General features: G+C 40.3%; 1 protein-coding gene across 4 annotated transcripts; it reads right to left on the reverse strand.

The window, feature by feature from the left end:
* Positions 1 to 267: 267 nt before the first annotated feature.
* On the reverse strand, positions 268 to 23,908 carry LOC306832023 (prolyl 4-hydroxylase subunit alpha-2-like). Of its 4 annotated transcripts, XM_079356386.1 has the most exons (16): positions 23,773 to 23,908; positions 16,776 to 16,878; positions 15,783 to 15,879; positions 15,106 to 15,257; positions 13,897 to 14,034; positions 12,675 to 12,914; positions 10,618 to 10,814; positions 9,880 to 10,056; positions 9,685 to 9,755; positions 8,303 to 8,402; positions 8,101 to 8,154; positions 5,570 to 5,629; positions 5,433 to 5,498; positions 3,401 to 3,469; positions 2,145 to 2,241; positions 268 to 1,929 (listed from the first exon to the last, which is right to left on the reverse strand). In XM_079356386.1, the coding sequence occupies exons 2-16, from the start codon at positions 16,858 to 16,860 to the stop codon at positions 1,859 to 1,861; spliced, it is 1,674 nt and encodes a 557-aa protein (XP_079212512.1). In that variant the 5' UTR covers positions 16,861 to 16,878; positions 23,773 to 23,908; the 3' UTR covers positions 268 to 1,858. The 4 variants fall into 4 exon arrangements, with proteins under 4 accessions (XP_079212512.1, XP_079212513.1, XP_079212514.1 ...); XM_079356387.1 differs by lacking the exon at positions 5,570 to 5,629; XM_079356388.1 differs by lacking the exon at positions 5,433 to 5,498.
* Positions 23,909 to 24,153: the final 245 nt, after the last annotated feature.

A 24,153-nucleotide genomic window follows, 5' to 3' on the forward strand; every position in this document is an offset into this window, starting at 1 on the left:
ATGTTTATTTCTGCTTTCAGATTAAAATTGTCATAGGTTGTCTGTAGGGTCACTTTCGGGGTTTGCCTCAACTGGTCATTTGAGCAAATGCAGTTTTAGCTGATTTCCGTCACCAAAGGTTGTGCTCGTGAAAAAATATAATAAAACCCATTTAATATCAGCAGATTCTGTGATATTGAAATATAATCTGGAATAAAAAAATGAGAAAAGGGACATTTTGGCAACAGAGTATGAAACCATTAAACATATCAAAGGGAGTCGCAGAACTTTGCAACAAAAGACACCGTTTATTGATTTGCTTGTTTGCCATTTTGTATTAAAAAAAAAAGCACAAAACGTAACAGTGTAATAATTTAAACACGCTATAAATAATATACATGGTTTGTAGGACATTTCCCTGCTGGGTCTAGAAAAGAACAGACAGCAAGTTTGAATCCCAGTTTGTTTTTTTAAAGGGACCTTTCTGTCTTTGCAGCTGTATTATTAATATCTGAGTGTTAGGCAAAGTCAAAAACCAGTCTGTTTTCACCATTGACAAATACTTCTTCTGTATTCAATTTATTTTCTTTCCCTCCAGAAAAACTGGAATCTAACATTTTCATTTCCTTTTCCCCTTTATGTCCCGGGATTTCAAAAACTCCATCAAGATCAAAAAGTTTGAATTATCTGCGAACAGTGTAAAGAAAAGTAACAGATTGGAGAACAATGTTCATCAGAGAGCTTAAACCATTTGAGAGATTTAGCAGAGAACCTATTCATTTGGATCACACCAGGTTATACACTTTAAATCTGATTTAAATAGTTGTTGAATTGGTGATCAACATAGTGTTAGGACTGTGCTGATACAGCTTTGTGTTTTGCTTATTCTTCAATGACATCTAGGGAACATTTTTATTGAACCCTTAATCTTTATTTTTTTTATAGGGCACCACAGGAATGAGTACGAAAACCCGGAAGTGAGTTAGCATTTAAGCACCGTGGGGTCTATCCTCCAAAAATCGATGGCAAATTTTAAACGATTTGTGGTCAGACACCTGAAATAAGGTCTGTGGTAACACAAGCTTAAAATATTTTGACGTTTCGTTAGATGAGATAAACTATGTTAGGTAATAACCTTACCTTTGAATTTTTACCTTAAAACATTAACAAGTTGCTAAATTAGACAAAATTTTGCTCAGGCCTGTCTTCAGTGGTTGTTGGAGACATTAAACGTCATCAAGCCAGTCTGCCTTACAGCCACTCGTCATGTTTTTCAGTTCTCTTGGAAATACTAGGCTAACAACTTATTAAGATACGATTTCTCCAGCTTGTCAACACCGCTGATTTGATTGATGAAGTCTAACAATTGGGATGTCTGAATCAACCGACCGTGGTGTAGTTTGCTTGTCGCATAACGTTAGCTTTTTACTTCTCTTAGCTGCATTAATGCTTCAAACTTCATGAAAGGGTTGTTCATTTAAAAGGTTTATCCTGCTAAGCGAAACGCCTACGCATCAGACACGTTTGTTTGTCACAGAGGTCTTTTTCGGCAATGATCCAAAATTCAATGCAAAAATGTCATAGAAAAATGTCTCAATAGACCCCATGGCGATGCTTCTTCCGGGTTGGCCTACAAAAATATGTCATTATTTTGGTACTCTATTACTTATTGCTGGTGTGGGGAAACATAGTAGAGCACGTTCTGCACCTTCTGGATTCCAGATCACTCACACACCTGCATGTGCTGATATGGACAGTTGTGTTTGTGTTGTAGATTGCAACAGATTTATGTATAACTACCAGAATTAAGGCACTGCTGAGGGGTTTTGGGTATGTATGTATAGGTGTTAATGATTGTTCCTTCGCGTTTGTTCAAACTTCAATCCACTTCTGTCAGGCCACAGGGTCTCCTGAACTCCTGCCCTCGCTCATGAATCCACTTGTTTGAGACTAAACGAAAGAAAGAAAAGACACATAAGCCAACATGCTAGAAAATCCTCCCTCGAGCTGCTTTAAGTATTTATAAAAAGGACATTTTTAAAACAAAAAGTGAAGAACTTAAGTCTTTTCTTTGAGCATTAGCATTCTTCAAAGGACAGTACAGAATTACAGCACCCCCGCACAGCAACACACAAAAAACTGAGTTGGCAAGAATCTTGACTCACCCCATTTACTTCCCACTAAGACAGGACAGGCCGCATGTCTGGTACGGTAGTCCCCCTCCCCGCTTTTAAAGAGATTATACCAGAACACTGCCGTCCCCTGAGGAGAGAGAAGGAACAAAACATGAGTACCTCAGTCAAGTCTTTTATTTTGAACATAAACAAACCCTTCGTCCACAAGAACACTTTGTCCCTTGCCTGTCACATTTTTTTTTTGTGGGTTAATGATGGATTTAAAATATTATTACTGAAACAGATGATCTTTTTACTGTTCTGAATGTTAGTTTTGTGTGTTTTCTGCAAGGGTTTGAACTCTTGCAGAAATCATATGGCTTATTTATGTTTCTTGATATGAGAATAACGATATTACAATCTTTGCCCTTCTATTTTAACCTGAAGCAGTTCTGTAATGTTAATAAAGTGTGGGGTTTTTACTCCAGAATGTTGCTTACATTTGCAAAAGGCTGTGTTGGACATGTACAATATAGTTACTTAATAAAATAATAATAATAATAATAATAATAATAATAATAATTTAAAACACCACAAATATTGCAGAAAAAGAAAGACAACACATTTGTATACAACTGTAAATCTGGAAGAGTTACCAAATGGTCTGCTATAGCTTGACATTTATTTTTGTCACATTGCTTTTCTAATATTCTTATATTATGTGTCTAATTTCGTCCCAAGGCATCCATCAAAGGTCTATTTTAGGCACATTATATCCTTATATTTCCATTAATATGATTTCCCTATGTATCAGGTCAGCAGTAGCCATAACCTAAAGTACAATTGTTGCGCTGTCAACACAAAGTACTGTCCCTTTAAATCCAACAAAGACAACAGTCCGACAAAACTCGCTGGACCTCTCCAAAACCTTTCACTAAATTAAGATATAACAGAAAATATTGTTATGCCTTATCCAATTCTTGAAGTGAAAAGCTTGCAGTCTTTCGACCCAACATTCAGCCAACAGTAACTTCTCATATGCTTTCTATAAGGGCATTATTTATTGCTGACTTTTAAGACGCAACATGACCAGGTCTTTGTTCTATCTACAAACTACTAACCTCTCCTGGTTGCCCTCTGCACTAAGAGTCAACAACCTCACAGTGACAGATGTAGATTAATAATTACGTTTACCCATTCAACTTTGACATCAACACTTTACCATTGAGGACATTAGCTGCATAAAGTAAAAATACTTTTTAAATAAAAGCAAGTACATTTTTAAAGCATCTTCACATATAAATTACCTTTCTAGGTCTAATTGCTGCTCCAAAGTCAGGGAAGACTGTGGCCCCGCCTGCCTCCACATCACTCATCTGAGAAGACAAAAAAAAATGAAGTATTGACTTAGAGCTTCAAAGTCATACAAGAACTTAAAAACAAACAAACATGAAATGCACTTCTCATACCATCAGAATAAGGATTGACCAGTTTGTTAAAAAATGCAAACAAACTGATAAGAAAAGTTTATTTCACTAAGCTGTAAAGAGATCATGTGGCATATAATGCACATGATTTTCAAATTCTGAATCATACCATCTTTCTAAAATATTAATTTTTCATTCACTCTTTAAGGCTTTTACTCAGACCACCAGTATCATGACCTTCTGGTTTAGTTTTGTATTTTCATTTATCTGATGTTTTGTCTTTTCCTTCCCGTGTGAATTGTTACTGTTACTGTTATAAAGTATCCCTGTGTTCCCCGTTCATCTGCAGTGTTTCCGGTTTTATTTTGTGTTCTATACCTTATTTTACCTTCTGCTCTGATGTGTGTTTTCCCTCCAGTGTGATTGTCCCTCATCCGTTTCACCTGTCTTGTTTGTCAAACCTGGATTACCCATGTCTATTTAGGCTCTGTGTTCATTCCCTCCTGGGTCACTTTGTCATACCTTTCATGATACAATGAGCCTGTTGTGGATTCCTGTGATCTTCTGTGTTTTGGAATTTGATTGCCTTTGTTTGAAAGTTTGAAGGGTAAGCTCTTGTTTTGCACTCTGCAATTTTCATTTTCTGTAAGTACTGGTGTACATCCACATCATGAAAGAAGGACGATAGTAAACTATTGTACATCCATTGGAGACTGTCCATCATCACACTGACTTGAGGGAAAAGACAAAGTACACATTCAATGTTTTTCTCTCCATGGAAATAATTCTATTTTTCTGTTAGAAGGGTAAAATAAGGAGTGGCTAACTCATCAGTGTGTTAATGAGGGAATTATCAACAAAACTCTCCACAATATGTACAAGAACTGATTGACCAAAAACTAAAACCTCAAATAACCGTAAACTAAAGTTCCTCAGTCATTTAGGGTCAATTATACTTTAGCAATACAATACTTGAGTCTGAACTCCCCAAAAAATCTGTCGACACATATCAGCTTCTTGCTCCAAAATTCCTTAAATAATCTTGGATCTTTGTTTACGTTTGTTAATGACACGTCACAGATCAATTAATCGACCTAATTAAATGTCAATCAATCCAAGTGCAAGATTGAACCAGAGCTTATGCATACGCCCGTGAAGCTAAAACAAAGAAGAATGTAAGAGAGATGTAGGAGAATGCAACCTGGTCTCACAGAGATTCGTGAAAATGAACACGATCTCTTAACGTCAAGGGACAATTTCAATGGAGAGTCAATTAAGTGTTGATGTCAATTTGGGGACACAAATACACAGTTTCAAATCCAAGGACGTCTGTGTAACAATCTGTAATCTTACAAATGTTCAACTATACTTTCTTTTAGCAAGATGTTGTAAACTAAGAAATGCAACACAGAGGTCCGGTTGAAAGAATGAGTAAGGAAAGAAAAAAAACAAAAAAAACAAAAGGACTTTCTCTCTATAGATTTTCTGTGATCTGTGTGGAACCAAAACTTAACGTTTACTTTTTCTTTTAACTTAGTGATTTCTAACCACACTTACCAAGTCATTTGGAAGCTAATCCTAACCAAACTGTGACCCATTCATGTTTCATTTTTCAAACATGTTAACTTCTAAAATGTCTTATTTTGGTTAGACATACCAGAACTACCAGGTTTCGTCTGAAAAAAAGATTCAGTCGTTTCAGTGTTTCTAAGAATCTTTCAAATCAGGAGTCACCATGTATGGAAAGGCTTCTTACTACTCTTATATACATTTTGAAATGGTATTGTCAACCGCCCAAAATACTGGATTAAGAGGTTGTTGTTATTTTACGCATCTCTGCAAGACTCTCACAGTTTCAGGCGACTGCTGCGACCGGCCTTCAAATCAACGGCGACTGGATGCACGTACTTACGTAGTTCAAAAAAGTTGCCACGCGATTTCCAGTGCCTAATCTTTTGAAAGCATCAGGCTCATCTTTCTACAAAGATAAAATTCAAAAATGAAAATACAAGGTGAAAAGGCTGCTCACTGGCACACACGTGTACTTACGTAGTTTAGGAAAGTAGCAAGTCTATTTCCATCGACCTTGAGGTTGCTGTCAAAAGGGCGCTGCAAAAGATGTTTGAACATTTCACTCATGACAAGAAAAGACTCGCACTCGGAGCCCGCCACTAAGGGCACTAACTACCCTCATATGGATTCATATCTACTCCATAACCTGTGAAAAACATGATTGAATTACGTGTCTTACAGATTTATAGCATCAAATTGTATTTCTAAAAGCAAGTCATTCATAAAGAATACAAAAAGAACATGGAGCACTTAATAAGTTGTTACAGAGAACATGCAGCATCAGATGTTTCTGTCATGTGTATACAATAGTCATACATTTTATTCAACTGACATTTTACATTCATAACTTTAATGTGAAACTTTTTACATTTTTAGAATGCATCAAATATGACAAATATAAACCCTTCTGTGGCAAACGCTCAGAACATTCCACAGGATGCACATGAGTAATGTAGAGGTAAGACATGGGAACTGCTTGGGGCCCTAGACCAGTAAGGAGAAACAAACTCCACAAACTTTAAACCGCAGCAGTAGCTCAAACGCTGACAGAAAGAAGCCTCCCTAAGGAGGGCCCCCCCCGTTTGACAGCAAAAATGATCATCGGTTAAGCAGAGAGTCATGAAAAGGAGAATGAAGAGAAAATATTAAAGAACGTGAGAGCATTGAGACACTGGCAAATAATGGTCAGCAGAGCTCCCCATTCATCTTTGCCCAACAGACGCCACTGGGTTAATGCAGCGATGGATCATGTAAAATTCAAAGTTTAGAGGCCAGATTAAAAATGTAGAAGTCATCTTACTCGTCTAAGATATCTTAGGAAGAGGAGCGTGCTTCATGAGATGAAGGTATAAAACACATACTTAAGAGAGAAACACTTCTGGGTTGTTCGAAGGTAGACGTAACAGTTGAAATGTAATATTAAAATGTACTCAGGGAAGGGAAGGTGTGCGAGCATACGAATACATTCATGAATGCGTTGATAAGGAAGACCAGAAAAAAGTTTTTTGGAAAAGGCGACGTGATCTGAGATGGAAGCTTGCTGACAGTGAGAGAAAAGTTCTGGATGAAGACGGCATGAGTTATGGAGTGATCACATGGATGTTGAGGCGGAAGGAGAGGGCGATGGGATAGTGATGTGGGAATGTAGCATTTGTAAAAGACAATGGAAAATGTTGTTAAATATGTGAGAGGTAAGCGTTCTATTGGATGTGACATTTTGCTGGAGGTAAATCATGGTGGAGGAGGGGCCGCCCTTCAGATCATCTATTTTCTACAAACTGTGCTTGGATTAATAGATTGCAGGTGTGTGGTCGGATCTGCAGCAAAAAGAAAAACATGTAGAAAACAAGACACAAAAAAACAAAACAAGAAGACTTTACACACAACTCCAGAGAGGCGACAAAGGGTGATCTGTTTTTTGAACACCAGTTCAGGGATGTTAGTTGTTAAATCTTTGGTGAATGTTGTTTGCATTTTGCAAAGACATTCAGGAGATGAACGTGTTCTTAGATACTAAGGAAAACAAAGCTAAATCAAAGTGTGATAGGATTTAGTTATCTTTGTTTAATATACTGCATATAGCTCAAAAATATCACTCAGACTAGCGTCACCAATCTTAGGAAATGAATATGCTGTGCTCGTGTTATCTTGTGCAAGTTTAAGCTCAAGGTCACAGGCTCTCCGAGTTCAAAGTGACCTTTGCACTAACTTACTGTAGCTCACTTCCTGGTCTTGACAGCAGTCACAGCTGCGCTGATAGAGGTTCGCTTCTGGCCATGAATCTTCTTGTTATGTGGACATTCCCCTGTCGACTAAGTGTCTCCTCCTCTATTTAAGACCTCACACACTTTTTTGTTATCAATCTGAAAGCTTGTAGATAGCAACACAATCGTCTTAGAAGTGCTCGCAAGACTGTTTGTGCGCTGTGAAAAAAAAAAAAAAAAAAAAGCGCAGCACGTCAGCCCCGTCTCTATGACAACAGTCTGCTGACAACGTGTAATATTACATTTGAGGTTTTTTTTTTCTCTTTACTACGATCGATCAGAATATGTCTGGCTGCTGAGCTTCATCATGATGGCCCTGCTATCACGGCCTCGGTCAGACATAGAAGAAGGAGGACGTGGGTACACGACACGATCGGCAGGAGACGGGTAATATCACCACCTCGTGCAGGAGTTGCGACTGAAACGCCAACATGCTCCCACAAGCAAAACATTCTGTCTTTGTTGCGGCCATTTTTATCTGTAATGTCGTACAGTTCAGGACGAACTGAAACAGCCAAAACCAACTTCTACCTCATTCCAGATGCTTGGTTCTGGATCGTATTTAGTAGTCTGGGAAAGGAATAACTTTATTTTGTATTTTTCTTGAGAAACAATTTGTCTTTTGTGTTCTCTGGCAGTGTACAGCAAATTGACCAAAACATGTGAAGTCAAGTTATGGTCATATTTTTAGCTCCCACACTCGGTAATCCAGTCATAGTTAAAACAATAATGAAGTGAACTCACCCTTGAAAAGTCATAATGTGGCTCGTACTGTCCTCCAACACCATAATTAGCAACCTGGTGAGTGAAAGACACGGTTTGGCGTTTGTGTTTTATCAGTGGACTTATTCTTAGAGTGACTAATGGGCAAATGCTGTCAAATAAAGGTGACAGTGGTGTAGTCATTCAAATACTGTAGTGCTGTGGTGCGCTGTAATAACATCACCTGTAATAACTCTGCAGTGTCGACTGTCAGCCCTGTGAGGTCTTGTATTCTCTGGTTGACTCTGTCAATGACCGGGTCATCCTCCCCTTCCAACCATGCACTGTGAAAACATCGACATGTCCATGAGCACATAAGACAGACACACACATAAAAAGGAAATACTTCTGTGAACCCTGTTTTTTTTTTTTTTTTTTACTTCATCTGCTGCACGTAAAACGATGCCTTGAAAGGATTTATTTTCATTTAATGCGATGATAAATCACTCACGTGCTTTAGTTTCAGATTCATTCATTTTGGTAACTTTGTGAATGGCCCTTTTTTTTATTGTATTTTTTTAATTTGTGGTATACAAATGATCAGTGGGTAGAAAAGGCTGCTTGTCATTCAACACATATTGTACATGTATATAAAATAAAAGCAGTCACAGTGAAACAAAACTACATCAGCTATGTCAACAACCACACCTATTCTTCTTGAATGATTGCTGGAGTCTGTCATGTGAATGTACCATTTAAATATGTCTACCATCTAAGAGTAACTATTCTCAGTTTGATGTAGCTGTAACCACATCTTGGCAAAACATCTCACAGCAGCAGTTATATTGCTCTGTTGTTTGCCGAGGTTTTCTAAGAATGAAATAAACTCGTCTGACATTTACGAGTTAAGCTGATGTCTTCTTTCTAGACTTAAGAGAGATATATCCACGTGGACAAGATTGTGTATGCTGAACCTTCTAGAAGAATATCAACAAGTCTGTTACATAGAAACGTTGTCAGTCCACAGTAATCCTGTTTCGCAATGTTATCACTGAATTTATACAGCAGAAACAACCTCAACCCAACACCTCACCTGCTTCAGATTAGTTTTAGGACAGACATCTTTTTCCAGATTACCAGCACACTATCAGTGATTTACTGATGCAAATGGTCCTGTTCAACTTGCCTGCACATGGTGCTTTACTGCTAAAGTTCACATCTCCTTTATGTTTTTCAGATCGTAAAACTAAACTGAAAAAAACAATAGTGATGGATCCTAATACAGCAGCTTTTTAAATGGCCTATGTTTTGTGCGAGGCTGATCATTTCCATTGTTTTGCAATATTTGACAAAAAAATACTTCTGCTCCTTTACACAAACCAAAGCACTGTTGGTTAATGACACATTTGAAGCAAAAAATCACTGAGAAGTGAGAACAGAGACGTCTCTCAACAATGGCAACTCAGAAAATGTTCAAAGTAAAAAATAAAGAAATCTAACCAGTTAAGTTGTTCGAGTACCTTGGTTCATCATGTTAATGGCTTCAATAATAGATAAAACAAACTGTTGGTTCCCATGGTAACAGCCATAGGAGGTTACCACGGGAACCTTTCTCCTGAATGTTACCTTTTTGATACTCTGTAGTTGGCTGTGGTCAGGACTCCTGTTTTTGGGTCACGAACAGTCGCTCTGGCGAGCTTAAGAAATAAAGGAGAGAAGACACATCAAAGTACGTCCACATGTTGTGCCACGAGATCCCCTGTTGTTCTGTTCCTCATTACGATTATACGAAAAACATTGTTTGAAGCCAAAAAATCCTACCCTGGGTTTAGCCAGCTCCTTAATCTTCTCAATCTCCTGGTGTGACAGGAAGTCCAGGTAGCGCACGATTCGAGGGCTGTCCCACTCATCTTCCTCTTTCATTGGCTTCAGAAGGAGGTGAGGGTTCCTGTTGCCATCCTTGTAGCGACAGAACAAACGACTGCGCCTCGCTTCATTCTGAGAAAATATACAAGATGGAAAGAAAATACTTTACCTTAATGTCCAGCAATCAAGTTTTGAAAACATGCTTGAATAAAATCAAGAATTAGAATTGGGTTTGTTTTGGCTGCCCCCTGCTGTTTGTGGGATCCTGAAACTGTTCAGCCTCAGTATGTGCAGAGTGTAAACTTAATTTCATCTCGAGGGTTCAATAAAGGATATCTTCTATCTTTTTCTTCTTGAATAATTTTGCAGAGACGGACAAACACGTTTCTCTGCTTTAATAGTTTTGTTACCCCTACTCCCACCTGACCCCCAGGGAAACTCCTCGTGTCTGCTTCGAATATTAAGTGTTTGTAGAATCAATCTGATACCACAATGATCAGCCTAATATGAATTAAACAGCCCTAAAGTGATTTGAAAATGAACCCTTCACTGATAACAAAAAGGTTTTTTTTTTTTTTTTTAAAAAAAGGAACTTTAGGAAGCAGTGATTCAAAATACAAAAACTTCTGACTTGAATATATTTTATCCTTCTGGATTCTCAACATCCCCTTTATTTCCTGTTTCATGTCTCACCATCTGGAGCCCCTCTCCTCTGCAGAGAGCCTCGTAGGCCTCTCTCTCTGGGAGGTGGTCTTTAGGTCTGCTATATGTTCCCAGCTGGATGGGCTCCTCAGAGGCCGGCTGGTATTCCTGGTTCATCTCGTTGAGCTGCTTGGAGAAAAGCCGCTCAAAATAACGGAGGTTCCCTCCTGCCCTCTGGTGGCTGGAGTCTGTCAGTACAACAACAATGTAGTTGCAGTGGCTTCGATCGAAAAAGAGAGTGGGATAACATGAAGAGCTGAACAGAAGCCTTAACAATGCGTTGTTTAAAACACTTTCTTTTCACAACACACATGCAACCAACTGCCATTTGGAGTAAACAGTCAAGTGGTGTACCGACACATTTTTATAACATGACTTGACAGTAATGACTGTTACTGTGTAGCGACGTAACCTGGGAGTTCCATTCATTTTATGAATCTATTTTTTAGATACATTCCTGGCGTCGTATTTTACGAAAGCCTCTTTTGCTAGCTCTGGCTTCTCATTGGTCGACCTGTTCGTCCGCCGAATTGTTGTTACTGACGTGTGAAAGCAACCGAATGCTGCTGTGATTGTTTCCTTTATGTTGCCTTTGCTTCTATCGATGGCTTGGTAGGCTGCGAAGCCGAATTGAAGGGGGAATCCTGATTACCTGAGGTTCTGCTACTGAGTAGTTTGAGCGCTTGACGATGTATCATAAACATTAACACGTTCATCCAGAGCCTTTAGTTGGCAGGCACTGTGGGGATTAATGCATCACATTATACAAGTTCATAAAGTGGGATGAATTGATATACAGGTGTTCATTAACATACACAGCAGTTCAAAGTATCACCATAAAGGACAACTGCAACATCTATGTACTGCTTGTATGTGTCATAACAATCCAGTAGCATCCTCTTAGCTCACTGACAGGACTGCTGCATAAGGACTTCTTTCATTGTTTTCATTGCTACACTTTCTGCAGCTTCTTCAGCACCTTCAATAGAGCTACATTTAAAAAGGATTTTCTTGTTTGTTCTTTTAATCTTACGGTTTTCTCAATATTTTTTTTTTGCTTCAATAAATTATTTACATCTTTCTTCCAGTACAGTGCATGTCATTGTTGATGTTTATTGCGCCACAGCAGTTTACATGGTGGATAGTGGAGAGAGGGCTCCCCCATGTGGAGTTTTGAGTGAATCGTTTTTCAGTGAGGCTTGCGGTGGTCGGGTGGCGAGTAAAATAAAGCGGCCTCATGCAAATGTTAAACGGCATGAGTAAGCAGAGAAGTTTGTCAGAGCGGATTTAATCAAGGATCTTCTTGCAGGGTTTGCTGGAGGAAATTGAAACGACCAACCGGGGAGCCCAACGACTTGGACGTGGAGAGTGTGAGCAACACAAGCCAGTGTGTGTGCTCTTTAACAACAGAGCGTTATATTGACTCACCAGGTCTCTGCTGAGAATGAGGCCACTTCTCTCAATGAGATCCCTTTCTATCTGTACCTTCTACAAGTACTGTGAGATGCACACAGTATTCACCTCTTTTTTTTCCATATGAAACCAGCGAGTACCCAACTACTCGTTCATCAGGTAATAAGCGTACTCGAGCATTTCTTGACATTCTCATCCCTACCCCTTAGGATCTTTTTCATTCTTTCCTTCCCTTGCACTGATATTAGTGTCTGCTACATCTGCTCCACCTCAGTTCATTTCACCTAACACCTAAACAAGTATAGCTCTGTAAAGATGGCCTGCAGCTCTCAACACGGCTCTTGGTGCCGAGACTAAAATAACAAAACCCACGGGCCGTGACTGCAGACGGAACACGCCCTGCTTTAAAACGCAGAACACCACTGCAGAGGGAGAGCAAGGGAAGCTTTCTGGAGTGATGAAGGGACAACCTTATGAAACCGTTTATCGATCGTTTAGGGTGCAACAAAGATAAGTACTGAGGCCGATACAGGCTGAGTTAAATCAAAGAGAGTATACGTAATGTTAAAAAGTTTACGCCCTAATTACAGCTTCTATTATTGGTGTTTCGACTCTGTGGTTTTTCTGTATCTTACCAATAGCCACGAGTCGGCGTGTCAGCTCAATGGCCCGAGGTAGGTCACCCATTTGGTAAACTGAGTAGCTGAGGTAATCCAGAATGTCTGCCTTGGAAACCACAGCTTCCTCCCCAGCGTCCAGCTGCCTCAAGGCCTGCTGCAGCCACAGCACGGCGTGGTAATAGTCTGCTTCGTTGTAGGCGGTCTTTCCCATGTCGAAGCAGTCGTCCACTGTCAGCAGGGCGCTGGAGTGCATACCTGAGGAACGAGTTTTTTCTTTATTTAACAACTACTCAGTCATTTACTTTTTTTCCACTCTGTTTCTGCACATTTAGAAGAAGGGGCAGGTCCAGAGGAGAGCTGAAGCTTTGAGTGGTCTGCTTGAATCCCCCTTCATTACAGTGAGTTACAGCTTCTACCTTCAGGTGTTTTAGAGCTCCAGTGAGAAAAACTAGAAGACTCAGCATCATTTTATACATATTTCTTTTACTGTCTATTTTTTTTATTTTTTTACTTTGTTTAACAATTCCCGATGATGTTATCCTTGTGTTTATTGTTTCGTGTGTGCTCCTGCCGCAGAACAGATTTCCCCCTCGTGGGGCAATAAATAATCTGAATCGAGCTCATGAGTGTTTTTTGTCTTTGGCTCTTCCTCTCATTTGGCTGAATGAGGTTCGAAATCAGCTGCTCAGCATGTGCTTGATGCTTTTTGGTGTCTTGTGCTTCTCAACGTGGCACCACTGTACGTGCTGTTTCATGTTTGTTCCTCACTGCTACACCCCTGCCCTGCTTTGAAACAAACTCTTCCTTCGCTTCAGCCACGACTGTACGCTTCTGGTGTTTAGGTGTTGAAAAAGAGAGGCCAAAAGCAGAGAGCGCCCTCTGCTGGTAAAAAAAAACCACACACAAAACTCACAAACAAACTGCCAGCATTGAGTTGATTAGTCAGTAACCTGTACTGATTTTTTTAAATTGTGTTGCGAGGTATCATTGCATCCCTACTCGAGAGCATCTACAAGAAACATGACGATGATTGTGACTTTTTTAACGTCTGCTTACTTACACTTAGAACGTGTTAGATCAACACTGCAGCCCTAACTCCTGATGAAGGGAAGACTTGTTAACGTGACCTAATTCCACAAAAATGTCAGCTGTAAAAGGTCCAAAACTCAAAAGCTTATTTCATAAATTACACACACACACACACACACAAATACAAATACTCGCTGCACTCTGGTACCTGGCAGTTTTCCTCTAGAGAAAGCCTCAGAATCCAGTTGGTACGTGTCCTGCAGACGCATCAATGCTTTGGCTGCACCCGTCTCGTCCTCTTCATCCGGGAAGTATTGTCTGTGTGTGGACATGTTGGCTATGAAGCCTGGAGAAAAAAAAGTATGAAAAAAAGGAAAAAAAAAAAAAGTTGGGCATCATATCAACACATTACAGTCGCTAAAAGATTTGAGTCACAGCCGATTTTGCCATTAAGTTTACAAGATGTCACATTTAATTAATCCAAGGATTGCAACTAGCATGCGAAGGTCTCATCTAGACTCCTGAGGGTAAGAGCAGATCATTTCATTGGAAGTTTAGATGATTTGTTGTGTGCTATTCAGCACAGCCTTTAATTAGATAAATGACTGACACCAGTATGGACTGACTTTCAACGTTTTCTGTCTTGGACATGACATGTGAAAACCAGTACTGGCAAAGCCAACAGGGGAAAAAGGATCATGTTGTGTCTTTCTGTACCACCTCACTCATTCACTATGACCACGTGTACAGACTCCCTCGTTATTCATGCTTAATTTATCTGGCTGACGCAGATGTTCCCTCGACGTCTTTCAGCTCCAAACACGAAACACCACAGAAAAGAGAACACGGCCAAACTAAGCGGAGATAAGGAACATCTGTTGCTAAAACATGACGTCTGTTTTCTTTCCGTTCATTCCAGAGAAAGAGCTGAGAGCAGCTCTGCAGTCAAAGCTGTAATCACTCGTCTCATGCATTCTCTGGACTCCGTATTTGCAACTTGCTGCTCGTCCCGAGAGAAGCCTCGGAGAGAAAGTGGTGAATGATGCCATTCAGACCCATAATGAGATGTGAAGATTATTTTTTTTTTTTTTAAGAATGCGCTCGGTGTCGAACGAAAGGAAAGACTGAAGTCTAACGTGCAGATCGGTCCGATGCAGCAAAAACTAATGGAAAGATCTCATCAGGTTGAAGTTGATCAAAGCTGAGCTGTCACAGACGCAGCGCTTTAACTTTGCAGAGAAAGTCTGTACACACTCAGACGTAAAGCTGCATGTGGTAAAAACAACAACAACAACAACACTTTAAGATATGCAAGGAGTCCGATTTGTCATAAATTTAGCAACACTGAACCCTTTGGGGGCATTTTGCTCTGACGATGGAGTGCCACTGTTACATTATACTACTTTCCTTGGCGTACCGTCAGAGGGGGTCTGAAGCACCAGCGTCTCCAGCTCAGACCACTCCGTGTTGAGTCTCTTCATCAGCTTGTAGGCGTTCACCGGGTGCGCCAGGTAACCCTCAGGGTCAGAGGTGGACACCCTGGTCAGAGCGTCAAGTTTGTTGGCCCAGCTAAGAGACAGACGGAAAGACTGGTCGAGTGTTGGTTGAAGATTCTGTTACGAGTCTCGACATCGACTTATCCCCCAAAATGTTTTATTTATACAGCCCTTTACAACAATCCTTTCGGCGAACCAAAGTGCTTTACAACAAGTCAAAATAAAAAATAAAAAATCCAATAAAAACAAAATTGAATAAAAGAAAATGTCGAGCTGATGAAAGGTGTTAACTCTGAGTAATGCTCCTTGAGTTTTTACCAACTAATAATGAAAGGAATGTCAACTTTAACAAAAAGAACTGACTGATTGTTGGTGCAACTGCTGCTGGGCATTGGCCATAATAGAAACTAGTGGCTACATGTTAAATAATGTTGAGTGGTTAATAGCATACTCTTGTGTAGAATACTTATCTGAAAAGTACATTGTAATATTTAGATAAGTGTAGTGGTGTAAAAACAGAATGTTTCTCTCTTTTAAAGTAAAATATCTCAGGGGAATATTCAAGTAACAGAAAATCTATCGTAAAGGTAAAATGAACCTTTTGACAGTCGCAAGCTTTGTCTCCTCTGCTTCTATATATTCCCTGAGAGACTGGACCAACTCCTTTTCAGTGTAGATCAGGTCTGTCATCTGGCCTGCAGAGAGAAACAGAAATGTAACCAATGAGGTGTCAGGACCACCAACGTGTTCAACGTCTTCTTTCCCAGGTCACTAAAAACAGACTGAAAAGGAAGCTACAAAATCCTGTGCTCAGACATCAATTGAAATGCCAGAAGCATGTCGGTAAAGCAGAACACATTCATGCCAATGAATTTAACTGTTTCACTTACCAACAGGTGGCAGTAGTGTGCAAAACAATATAGAAATGTGCCCTCAAAAGGCAGGGAAGAAGAAGAAGAATGTGGCTGTGGATAGATTTAGAAAACCTTCTGCTGTCAACACACTGAGCGGACCTCAAGAACATCTAATGACTTTGGGTGAGTGACAATGAACGACATGATAACACTGTTTCAAAGTAGAGTCCACAGGGCACATGAGCTAGCTTGCCTGAGTTAGCGTTACTGAAGCTAAAGAGGCGGGACTTGGGTCACGATTCGTACATTAACAAATATCGATCAATGAATCATGGAAAGTCTATTCGAGACTGACGGTGCAGCAAAATCTGTAGACATCTAGAGTTCTCCATTAATGGATGCCTAACTACTAAGTTCCAGTCTATTTCTTGCAACAAGAAACACTTTTTTCAAAGCCTGAAATGAGGCACTTAAACGTAATTTAAACGTCTCCTAACCTATAGGGGACATTTTGATACTATACTTGTGTTTCGATCCATTTCCTGAATAGATGCACTTCTACAAAGACTTCAGAAGCTTTGAGTTAACACTCAGCATGCATCAGATTGGACACAATAATGATATGTTTTCAGTCGTCTGGGTTTAAAATACAGGTTGGAGAAAAGAGACATTCAGAGGAAACTCAGGCCGACAAAGCATCAAACAAAAAAAGAATTATCATGGCTGTTAGAACGTACTTATTGAAGTGAAGATCTCCGCCTGCGTTGTCCAGCAGCAGCAAACGAGCAGAGTCCAGAATTTAAAAGACAGAAAGGTCTTCATTCTGAGTCTTTCGGAAACCTGTAATGAAATCATAAAATCGCATCATTTCACGACGAGGAGACACAACCTGCTTTATTTTAATGATTCACTGCTTAAGACAAACAATGGCTCCTCCTTCATGAGACGACCCGATGAAACAAATGGGCAGTCTGTTGTTCCATCGAGGGAACAACGGACTGCCCAGTTAGCCTTTTTCACTTTCAGTCCATTGGAAATTAATTAGAAACCTGCAGCTCCCCCCCCCCCCTTTTTTTCTTTCATTGCATCCATGCTGTCCAATTGGCAACGCCTTTTAGTTTTATATGGGCAACTAACACTGCCATCGAGATCCGTTTCCATCGTGAACTTTTTCTCACCGTACTAATAAATAAAAGGTTGTGTTACCCTGACTCCGCACTGTGTTTCTGAACAGAGTTCAATGTGGGTCCAACAATATTCAAAGTTTCCAGTACGTTTCCTCTAAATAATGAGTCACTGATTCCTGTTGGGAGGCATGCTGTCATAGAAGCCCCGAAGTCCAGTTCTTCATAACGGGGGGGGAAAGAGGAGTTGAGGAGTTGAGCTGAATGTGATTATGTTTTTCAACGCTCTTAATCTTATGAATATTCCGTTTTTTTTATTGACTCTGTAAAGCGATTTGAACTGCTGTATGAACGATGCTCTACAAGTAAACGTGCCTTGCCTGGTCTTTCTTCGAAGTCGTCATCTTGCAAACAAAGCCATCCGAACACAATGTACCAGATGAAAAAGTGTCCGCACATGTTAAAAGGTAACATGAGCCGTTTTTTGGGGTTTTTTTTCATCGTCTTTGTTCTTCTGTAGAGCTCAACATGGCCACCATATGGCTGATGAAAAAACATATTCCTGACTAATGCCATGACTAAAGACAGACCACAGCGTAGCGCAGCTAAAGAACAGAGCATGCACTGCAGAGCTTTGCAAGGGATTCAAACGTACACAATCTCCAATCAAGTACACAACGGGCCATGTGCTTGAGATGCTGACAAGACAATTAAAGATTTACTCGGCTACGGCTGCACAGATTGATCATTAAAACAGTTTGTTGACTGTCAGAAAAGTAACCGACTAGATAATGAATTGAACTCAGTCGACCTGCATGCAAGATCATTATCACTCAACATTACGTTAACATGAACACTGGTCTTTCTAAGTACACGTTTTCATCTTGTTTTGTCCTTTACAGAAGTTGCTTTATTTTCTTCATATTTGTTTGTCTTGTTAAATCTATAGTACTTTCATTTAGCTGTCTGGACTTTAAGTGACTGCAAAGCAAACAGCAAAGAGAGCAGGCCTGTTAGTGATGTGTCACCTGGCACAGATTTGTTTAAGTGCAGCACTGAGACGACACTTTCTATGGGATGTTAGTTAGCAAGTCAAAACTCCTCCTGCTTTCACTGACGGGAGAGAGAGAGTAGCGCACATCCCTCCACAGTGACTGTCTGATGCCGCCTCTTGTCAAAAATAATGTACAAACACGTTCAAATCATAGCATACATGCCGACACGTGTGTTCCTCTGTATGCGTCACCCTCTTATCTTAAGGCTTAAAGAGAAAGATCTTCTTAACCACAAACCATCCCACTAATTGTTCAGGTAGTTCTAACTCAGGGGGGATTATAATTTAAAAAAAACAAAAACATTTCACTTACATGACACATGCTGACAAAGACGATGATTATCTGTTGTTGCCAAAATAAGTCATAACAAAGTAACTAGCATTGAACAGAGGCAGAGTTTGGGCCTTTACAACATTAAGATCAGACGTGAGCCTGAGCCATCGAAAAGGGGAGCGTTTTCACATCATGTGCTTAAAAAGGAGAAATTCCTCGAACTAAACAAACACTGAAGATGAAGAATTCAGGCGAATGGATCCTTTATTCTTAAACAGGTAAACGTCAATAGAACATTAGTGCAGGGCTGTGAAGTGGCTTAGAAACTCTCTGCAAGTCACTGTGAACGACAGCCTCCCCGCACGTTCGACTCATGCGTGCTTTGAGTTCTGAGTTCTTAAAGGAGCTTTAATTCTTGCCTGATGAATCCTTGTTTCATTTATCAGTAAAAAAATAAAAGAAAGAAAAAAACAAAAGTGCACAAACATTCGAACATTGATTGTAACCAACAATTTCGGTTGAGTAGAAAAGACAAGTTTTTATTGAAGCCACTTTAAGACTTGTCGATTATAGTCTTTCTGCTGGAATGTACCACATTCTGGGTGTAAGTATACAGGCCAAGTTTTTTAGAATGGACTCAAATGCCCTACAAAAACATATTTGGTGTTACTTGTTGTTCTTGTCAACACTGTAAAAGTTCCACGTGGTGTCTCCTGCACCGTGTGGGAAAGCTGTCCTGACTTGTCCGCCAGCGGTCGATACTCCACACACGTGAAAATCCAGAACCTTCATCAAACACCACACCGATCCCCCACTATGTGACTGAATGAATTCAAGCTTCCTTTGACCAATGATCTCAGTCTGTCCAGCGAAAATCCTTCCACATTGTACACAAACTTAACACAAAGATTTGTGTGTCTCCGCCTGTAACTTTATGGGGTTTTTTGGGGGGTTTTTTCTACTGCCCGTCTTGGCCGGGTCTCCCGTGGAAAGGAGGTTTTTGATCTCAATGGGACCAACCTGGTTAAATAAAATAAAAAAAATAAACAAAATGCATCAACAAAATGGGGGGAAAAAAATCGGAATCGTTTCGCAACACCTACGTGACGAAAAGACTGAACACATTTGTCAGGCATGCATGATCATTGGAATCAGTTAGCTGGAGTCCACATGGACATTCCAGAACCACGAGAACAGTGCTTAAGCATCGCTTGAATTATCTGTGATTGCCAAACCACTGAGGCATTCAAGGCATCAATAAACTAGAATGCACCAACATGCATTGCAACTGCGCTGTATAATCCTGAAAGCGATTATATAGCGCACTATAAAGACGCCTAGAATCTCAGTGAAAGATCCTCCTGCAGTAATTCACCTCCCGACGTGCCACCAAGGAGAGCTTAATGGTTTATTTAAGGCGTGCCAGCCCAAATAATAACAACCACAGCCCTGAACTACTGAAGAAAAAAAAAAAATGAAAGGACTGATTCCCTCTTCTTGTCATTTACAGCCCAAGTGATTACTCAGCCCAAACACACTCTTGCCTGTAGTTGCAGGCTGTAACACCATGGCACATTCCTGGAAAGAGGCCATTTGCGTTAACTAAGCCAACGTTCCTGAATCTTTCTGACCCCCCCCCTGGCATTTCTGTCAAATGTAGGAAACAGCACTGATGGGGGGGGGGGGGGGGGGGCATGACAGAGATATAATATACGACAGGGTCAGAAGAGGACAAGACATGGCAGCTGTATTTTCAACCTAAGCTTGTCTTCAATCTTAATAGACTAAAAACACAACACTGTTTACGATGTTTCAAATTCTGCTGTCGTCTTTGCAGCCGTTTAATTCAACTTTGCAAGTTTGCACCCTTATTCTGTGTTGTAGCACTTTTTTTTTTTGCCTGGATACGATGACTACAAAACACAGGAACTTGTCTCTAGCCAGCTGGCTTCGAGTGTATCCAGACTTTTGCATTTTGGAGGTGCGGCTCCGTGGAGGAGATAAGAAAGCCAAGCAACATTCTCTCTGGCAGAGGAGTCGGGATCCAAGGTCTGCAGCGGGGCAGCTTGTCTTTGGAGCAAACTTTTACGAAGACAGTCCACTTTGAAGCTGTTGGAGCTGTTCTTGTTCTCCTTTTTTTCTTTTTTTCCCTGCTGGAGCTCACTCAGCAACATATCCGACGAGAGAAAAAAGAAAAAAAAAAAAGCTGGCAGGTCTTGCTACAGTTGTCTGAGGTCACACAAGTGCCAGTTGGGGAAGTTATTCAAATATATCGTTTTTTCTACCACATAGAAGGAATTAAAACAAATGTCCTAATAACTGAATGCATCCATTACTGAGGAATAAACAAAAACTTGCTGATCTTCCAGACAGTTAGAAAAATGTATTTGACAAGACGACAGCAATCGTCAAGACAACCGAAGGAATCGGTGAACATTGTTGCAAATGACCCATTCAAAACGTTCAATAATGATGGGACGGGTTTTACACACCAAGGTTTCCTGTCACAATCCCTTAAACAGAATGTATTCAAAAAGGAGTCGGAGACATATTCAAACAAAGGAGATTAGAATAAAGGAAACAAGGGCAAAGAGGAGGCGGCTGCTGTCAACTGAAGAAAGAAAATAGAAAAAGCTTGATCTGCAACACCAAACATTTATAATGATCCAACAGCTAACATGTTGGCAAAAGATTGTGCACCTTTCAGTCACTCCAAGAGTAAATATGGAAGAAATGCAAAAATCCGAGAACTGATTAAGCCATTTTAAACTTCTTAAAACAAGTTGTAGTAAACTGTCGACTCTCTCTGAACACTGGATTCCTGCATTTTGATCAAACTGTTAGGGATTATAACACAGCTGCTTCTTCATCAAAAAATGTAGCTGGAGAGCTGGAATGCATAAGATAAGATAGGCACCATGCTTGCAAACTTTTCCCATCTGCACAAGGAAAGAAAAGCAGTGGATGATGCTTAACAGGTTTTTCTTTTTTCTGGCTGATGTTTATCAGTTAGCAGTTCTAGCATGCACCAATGTAAGCACAGCTGGCATAGACAAAATACACACACGATGCTAACACACACACACACACACAGGGTGTTACATAGCATAATTCTGCACACAGTGTATGTGCACACAGTATCCACAGGCAGTGAACATGCACAGACAACCCCTGCCTGTCGCTTGAGGAGCTTTAACTCTGCACACTTGTAAAGAAACAATTTGAAATTCAGACTTGAAACTTGTCATTACTGCTGCCCTGTGCCTTTCAGTGAACACGTATACGCTAAAACATGGAGGAGAAAAAAAAAAGAAGCTCCTCTTCAAGTTCACACAGCCTAGATGAAACTAAAAGGGTTTCATATTCAAGCTTACGCAGCATCAGATTCACTTTAAACACAGGTCACCCCTTGGTTAGGTCAAACGAAGAGCAGACCGTCACTTTCGCTCTACAGCCCAGGAGAAGTGAAAAAGAAACAAACAAAATGTACTTTTCACATTCGAGACTCTCCCTAACCAGAGAAAACGGAAACAAGCATTTCCTTCATAATCAAGTCTTTCCAGAAACAAGACATGTCATCTTTGGTTTTGTTTATTCTTAGCAAATCTCTCTTGATATAAGTCTTTGCTGATTTTGAATGAGAATATAAATCTCTCCAGATGAAAAGGCTAAAGCTGTTTTTTTCAAGTCAAAGTCCAAGATTTCTGCTGACCACGTGTGGGAGTCATTTATGGAAATTCTGTTCCAGATGCAACAAGAGCTAATGCAAAACATGGAGCTGAAATTACAACTAAAAATAGGCTTCATTTTTTTTTACCCATAGAGGGAGGACCATTAAACCCTCCCTAAATGTTCTCCCCTGCATCTGTGTATGACTAAACATCACAACGTGGCATGCTAGACTATCGATGTGTGGCAAACGGGTAAATCTGCCTGTTCGAAGGCCTTCTGCTGCATACCAAAGAGTAAATCTTTATTTGGTGCAACATGTTGAAACCATTTTTCTTTTCGCCTAAGGAGACAGCCAGGGTCAGAGTTGAATGCGTTTGTTTTCATCATATCAGATCATATGGACATGAACACTGAGACACATGTCCAATCTGTGCTTGAGTACACAACATCCAAAAGCCTTTTATGGTACGTAAACACTGAAGGCAAATAATGCATGCAAACGAGATTTACCTGTTAAAGAGGAGGTCGGCTCGCAGCTCTATGTTTTAGCTTTCTTCAGCAGAGTATCATCCTTTCAGTCATCCGCCTCTTAGCACAATTCCATCTGACAGATTTATGGCATCCCCTCCATTTGTTGCACTCCATTTTATACACTTTTCAATGGCTGCCCGATCCAATTATTGCCATCATGTTAAATATCAGTGGCTGCGGGGCAACCTAACAACAGCCTCTATAACCCTTCATACATGTGAATGAACATAAAGTGACATTGTAAGTATGATGTACAAACTCATGAACCTTTTGTTGTGTATAATGGCCATTCAATAAGAAGGGTTTGCATCGCATCTACCAACATTCAGGATTTAGATGTTACTGAAGCACACAGACGTACACGCACGCGCAAACAGACAGAGACACACACACACACACACACACACACACACACTTTTAATCTAATAACTACGAGCAGTATCGTAAAAAAAAGGTGCATAAAATATGTACACTTTTCTCTGCTGTTTTTTTCACACATTTATCATCTCCAGCTGGTAAGCAGCCCCCTCGGTGACGTCACCGCAACACAGTTGTTTCTAGAAATTCCCAGCACTTCGCCCGTTCGGGTCATTTCTATGTCTTGCAGCCTGTTTTATCTGTTTACTGTCTCAACATTAAACAAACCCGTGTGCCTTTTTACTTTAAAAAAAAAAAAAAAGGTGTGATAAATGTAGTCTCACGTAACCGCCACCGTCTGAGATGCTCTGTCACTAAAGTTCGCGCAAAGGTTAAAACTTTCTCCCCTTTCCGTTCGCCGCGCGACATTGTAATCCACCGTCGTTGTCCATTCTTATGTTACACTTCAACCAACATGTCGGAAATAAACACACCGCACGAAAAGGGCACTCGCTGCCGCTCTACCTTCTAGTAGCCTATCACAAGGTTTCCAGTGTCCTGTAACACATTTTTTTCACAGCGAAGAAAACCTGTTGAACCCAGTTATTGACAACCATCCCAACATGTTCTGTAAGCCCCGCTAGCTCAGCGGTTCAGCAAACCTTCAGGGCTGGAAAAGGAGGGATGAGTGGGTACATGTGCAATATTTAATGTTATCTTACCTTTATCCTCTTGAATTTCTATAAGTCACGTCACACGTCAGTACGAGCACGCAGTTTCACTTGGCACCCCCCGGGTTGTGAGCAGGACAGAGGGGTTCAGTCGCTGCCACGTACAGAACCTCCCAGAGGAGTAACCGTAATACTCATAATACAGGCACAGGGACATTCTTCCTCAAGCTAATAAACGTGCGCGTCGTAAACCCTGACTCCTGAGCTTTATGTTTGACTATCGATTTCTTGTTTTCAGTTGGGGAAACTCTGCAGGAGTTGTAGTTTCAATCGACTTTAACTTGGTTTTGTTGTCAAGAGTTTCCCAACATGTCACTTCCAGAAAATGTTCAATTTGAGCATACACGCATCTAAATCTGTTAACTCTCTTAG

This window comes from Symphodus melops (assembly GCF_947650265.1).
Source record: "Symphodus melops genome assembly, chromosome: 11".
Classification (NCBI taxonomy): Eukaryota; Metazoa; Chordata; class Actinopteri; order Labriformes; family Labridae; genus Symphodus; species Symphodus melops.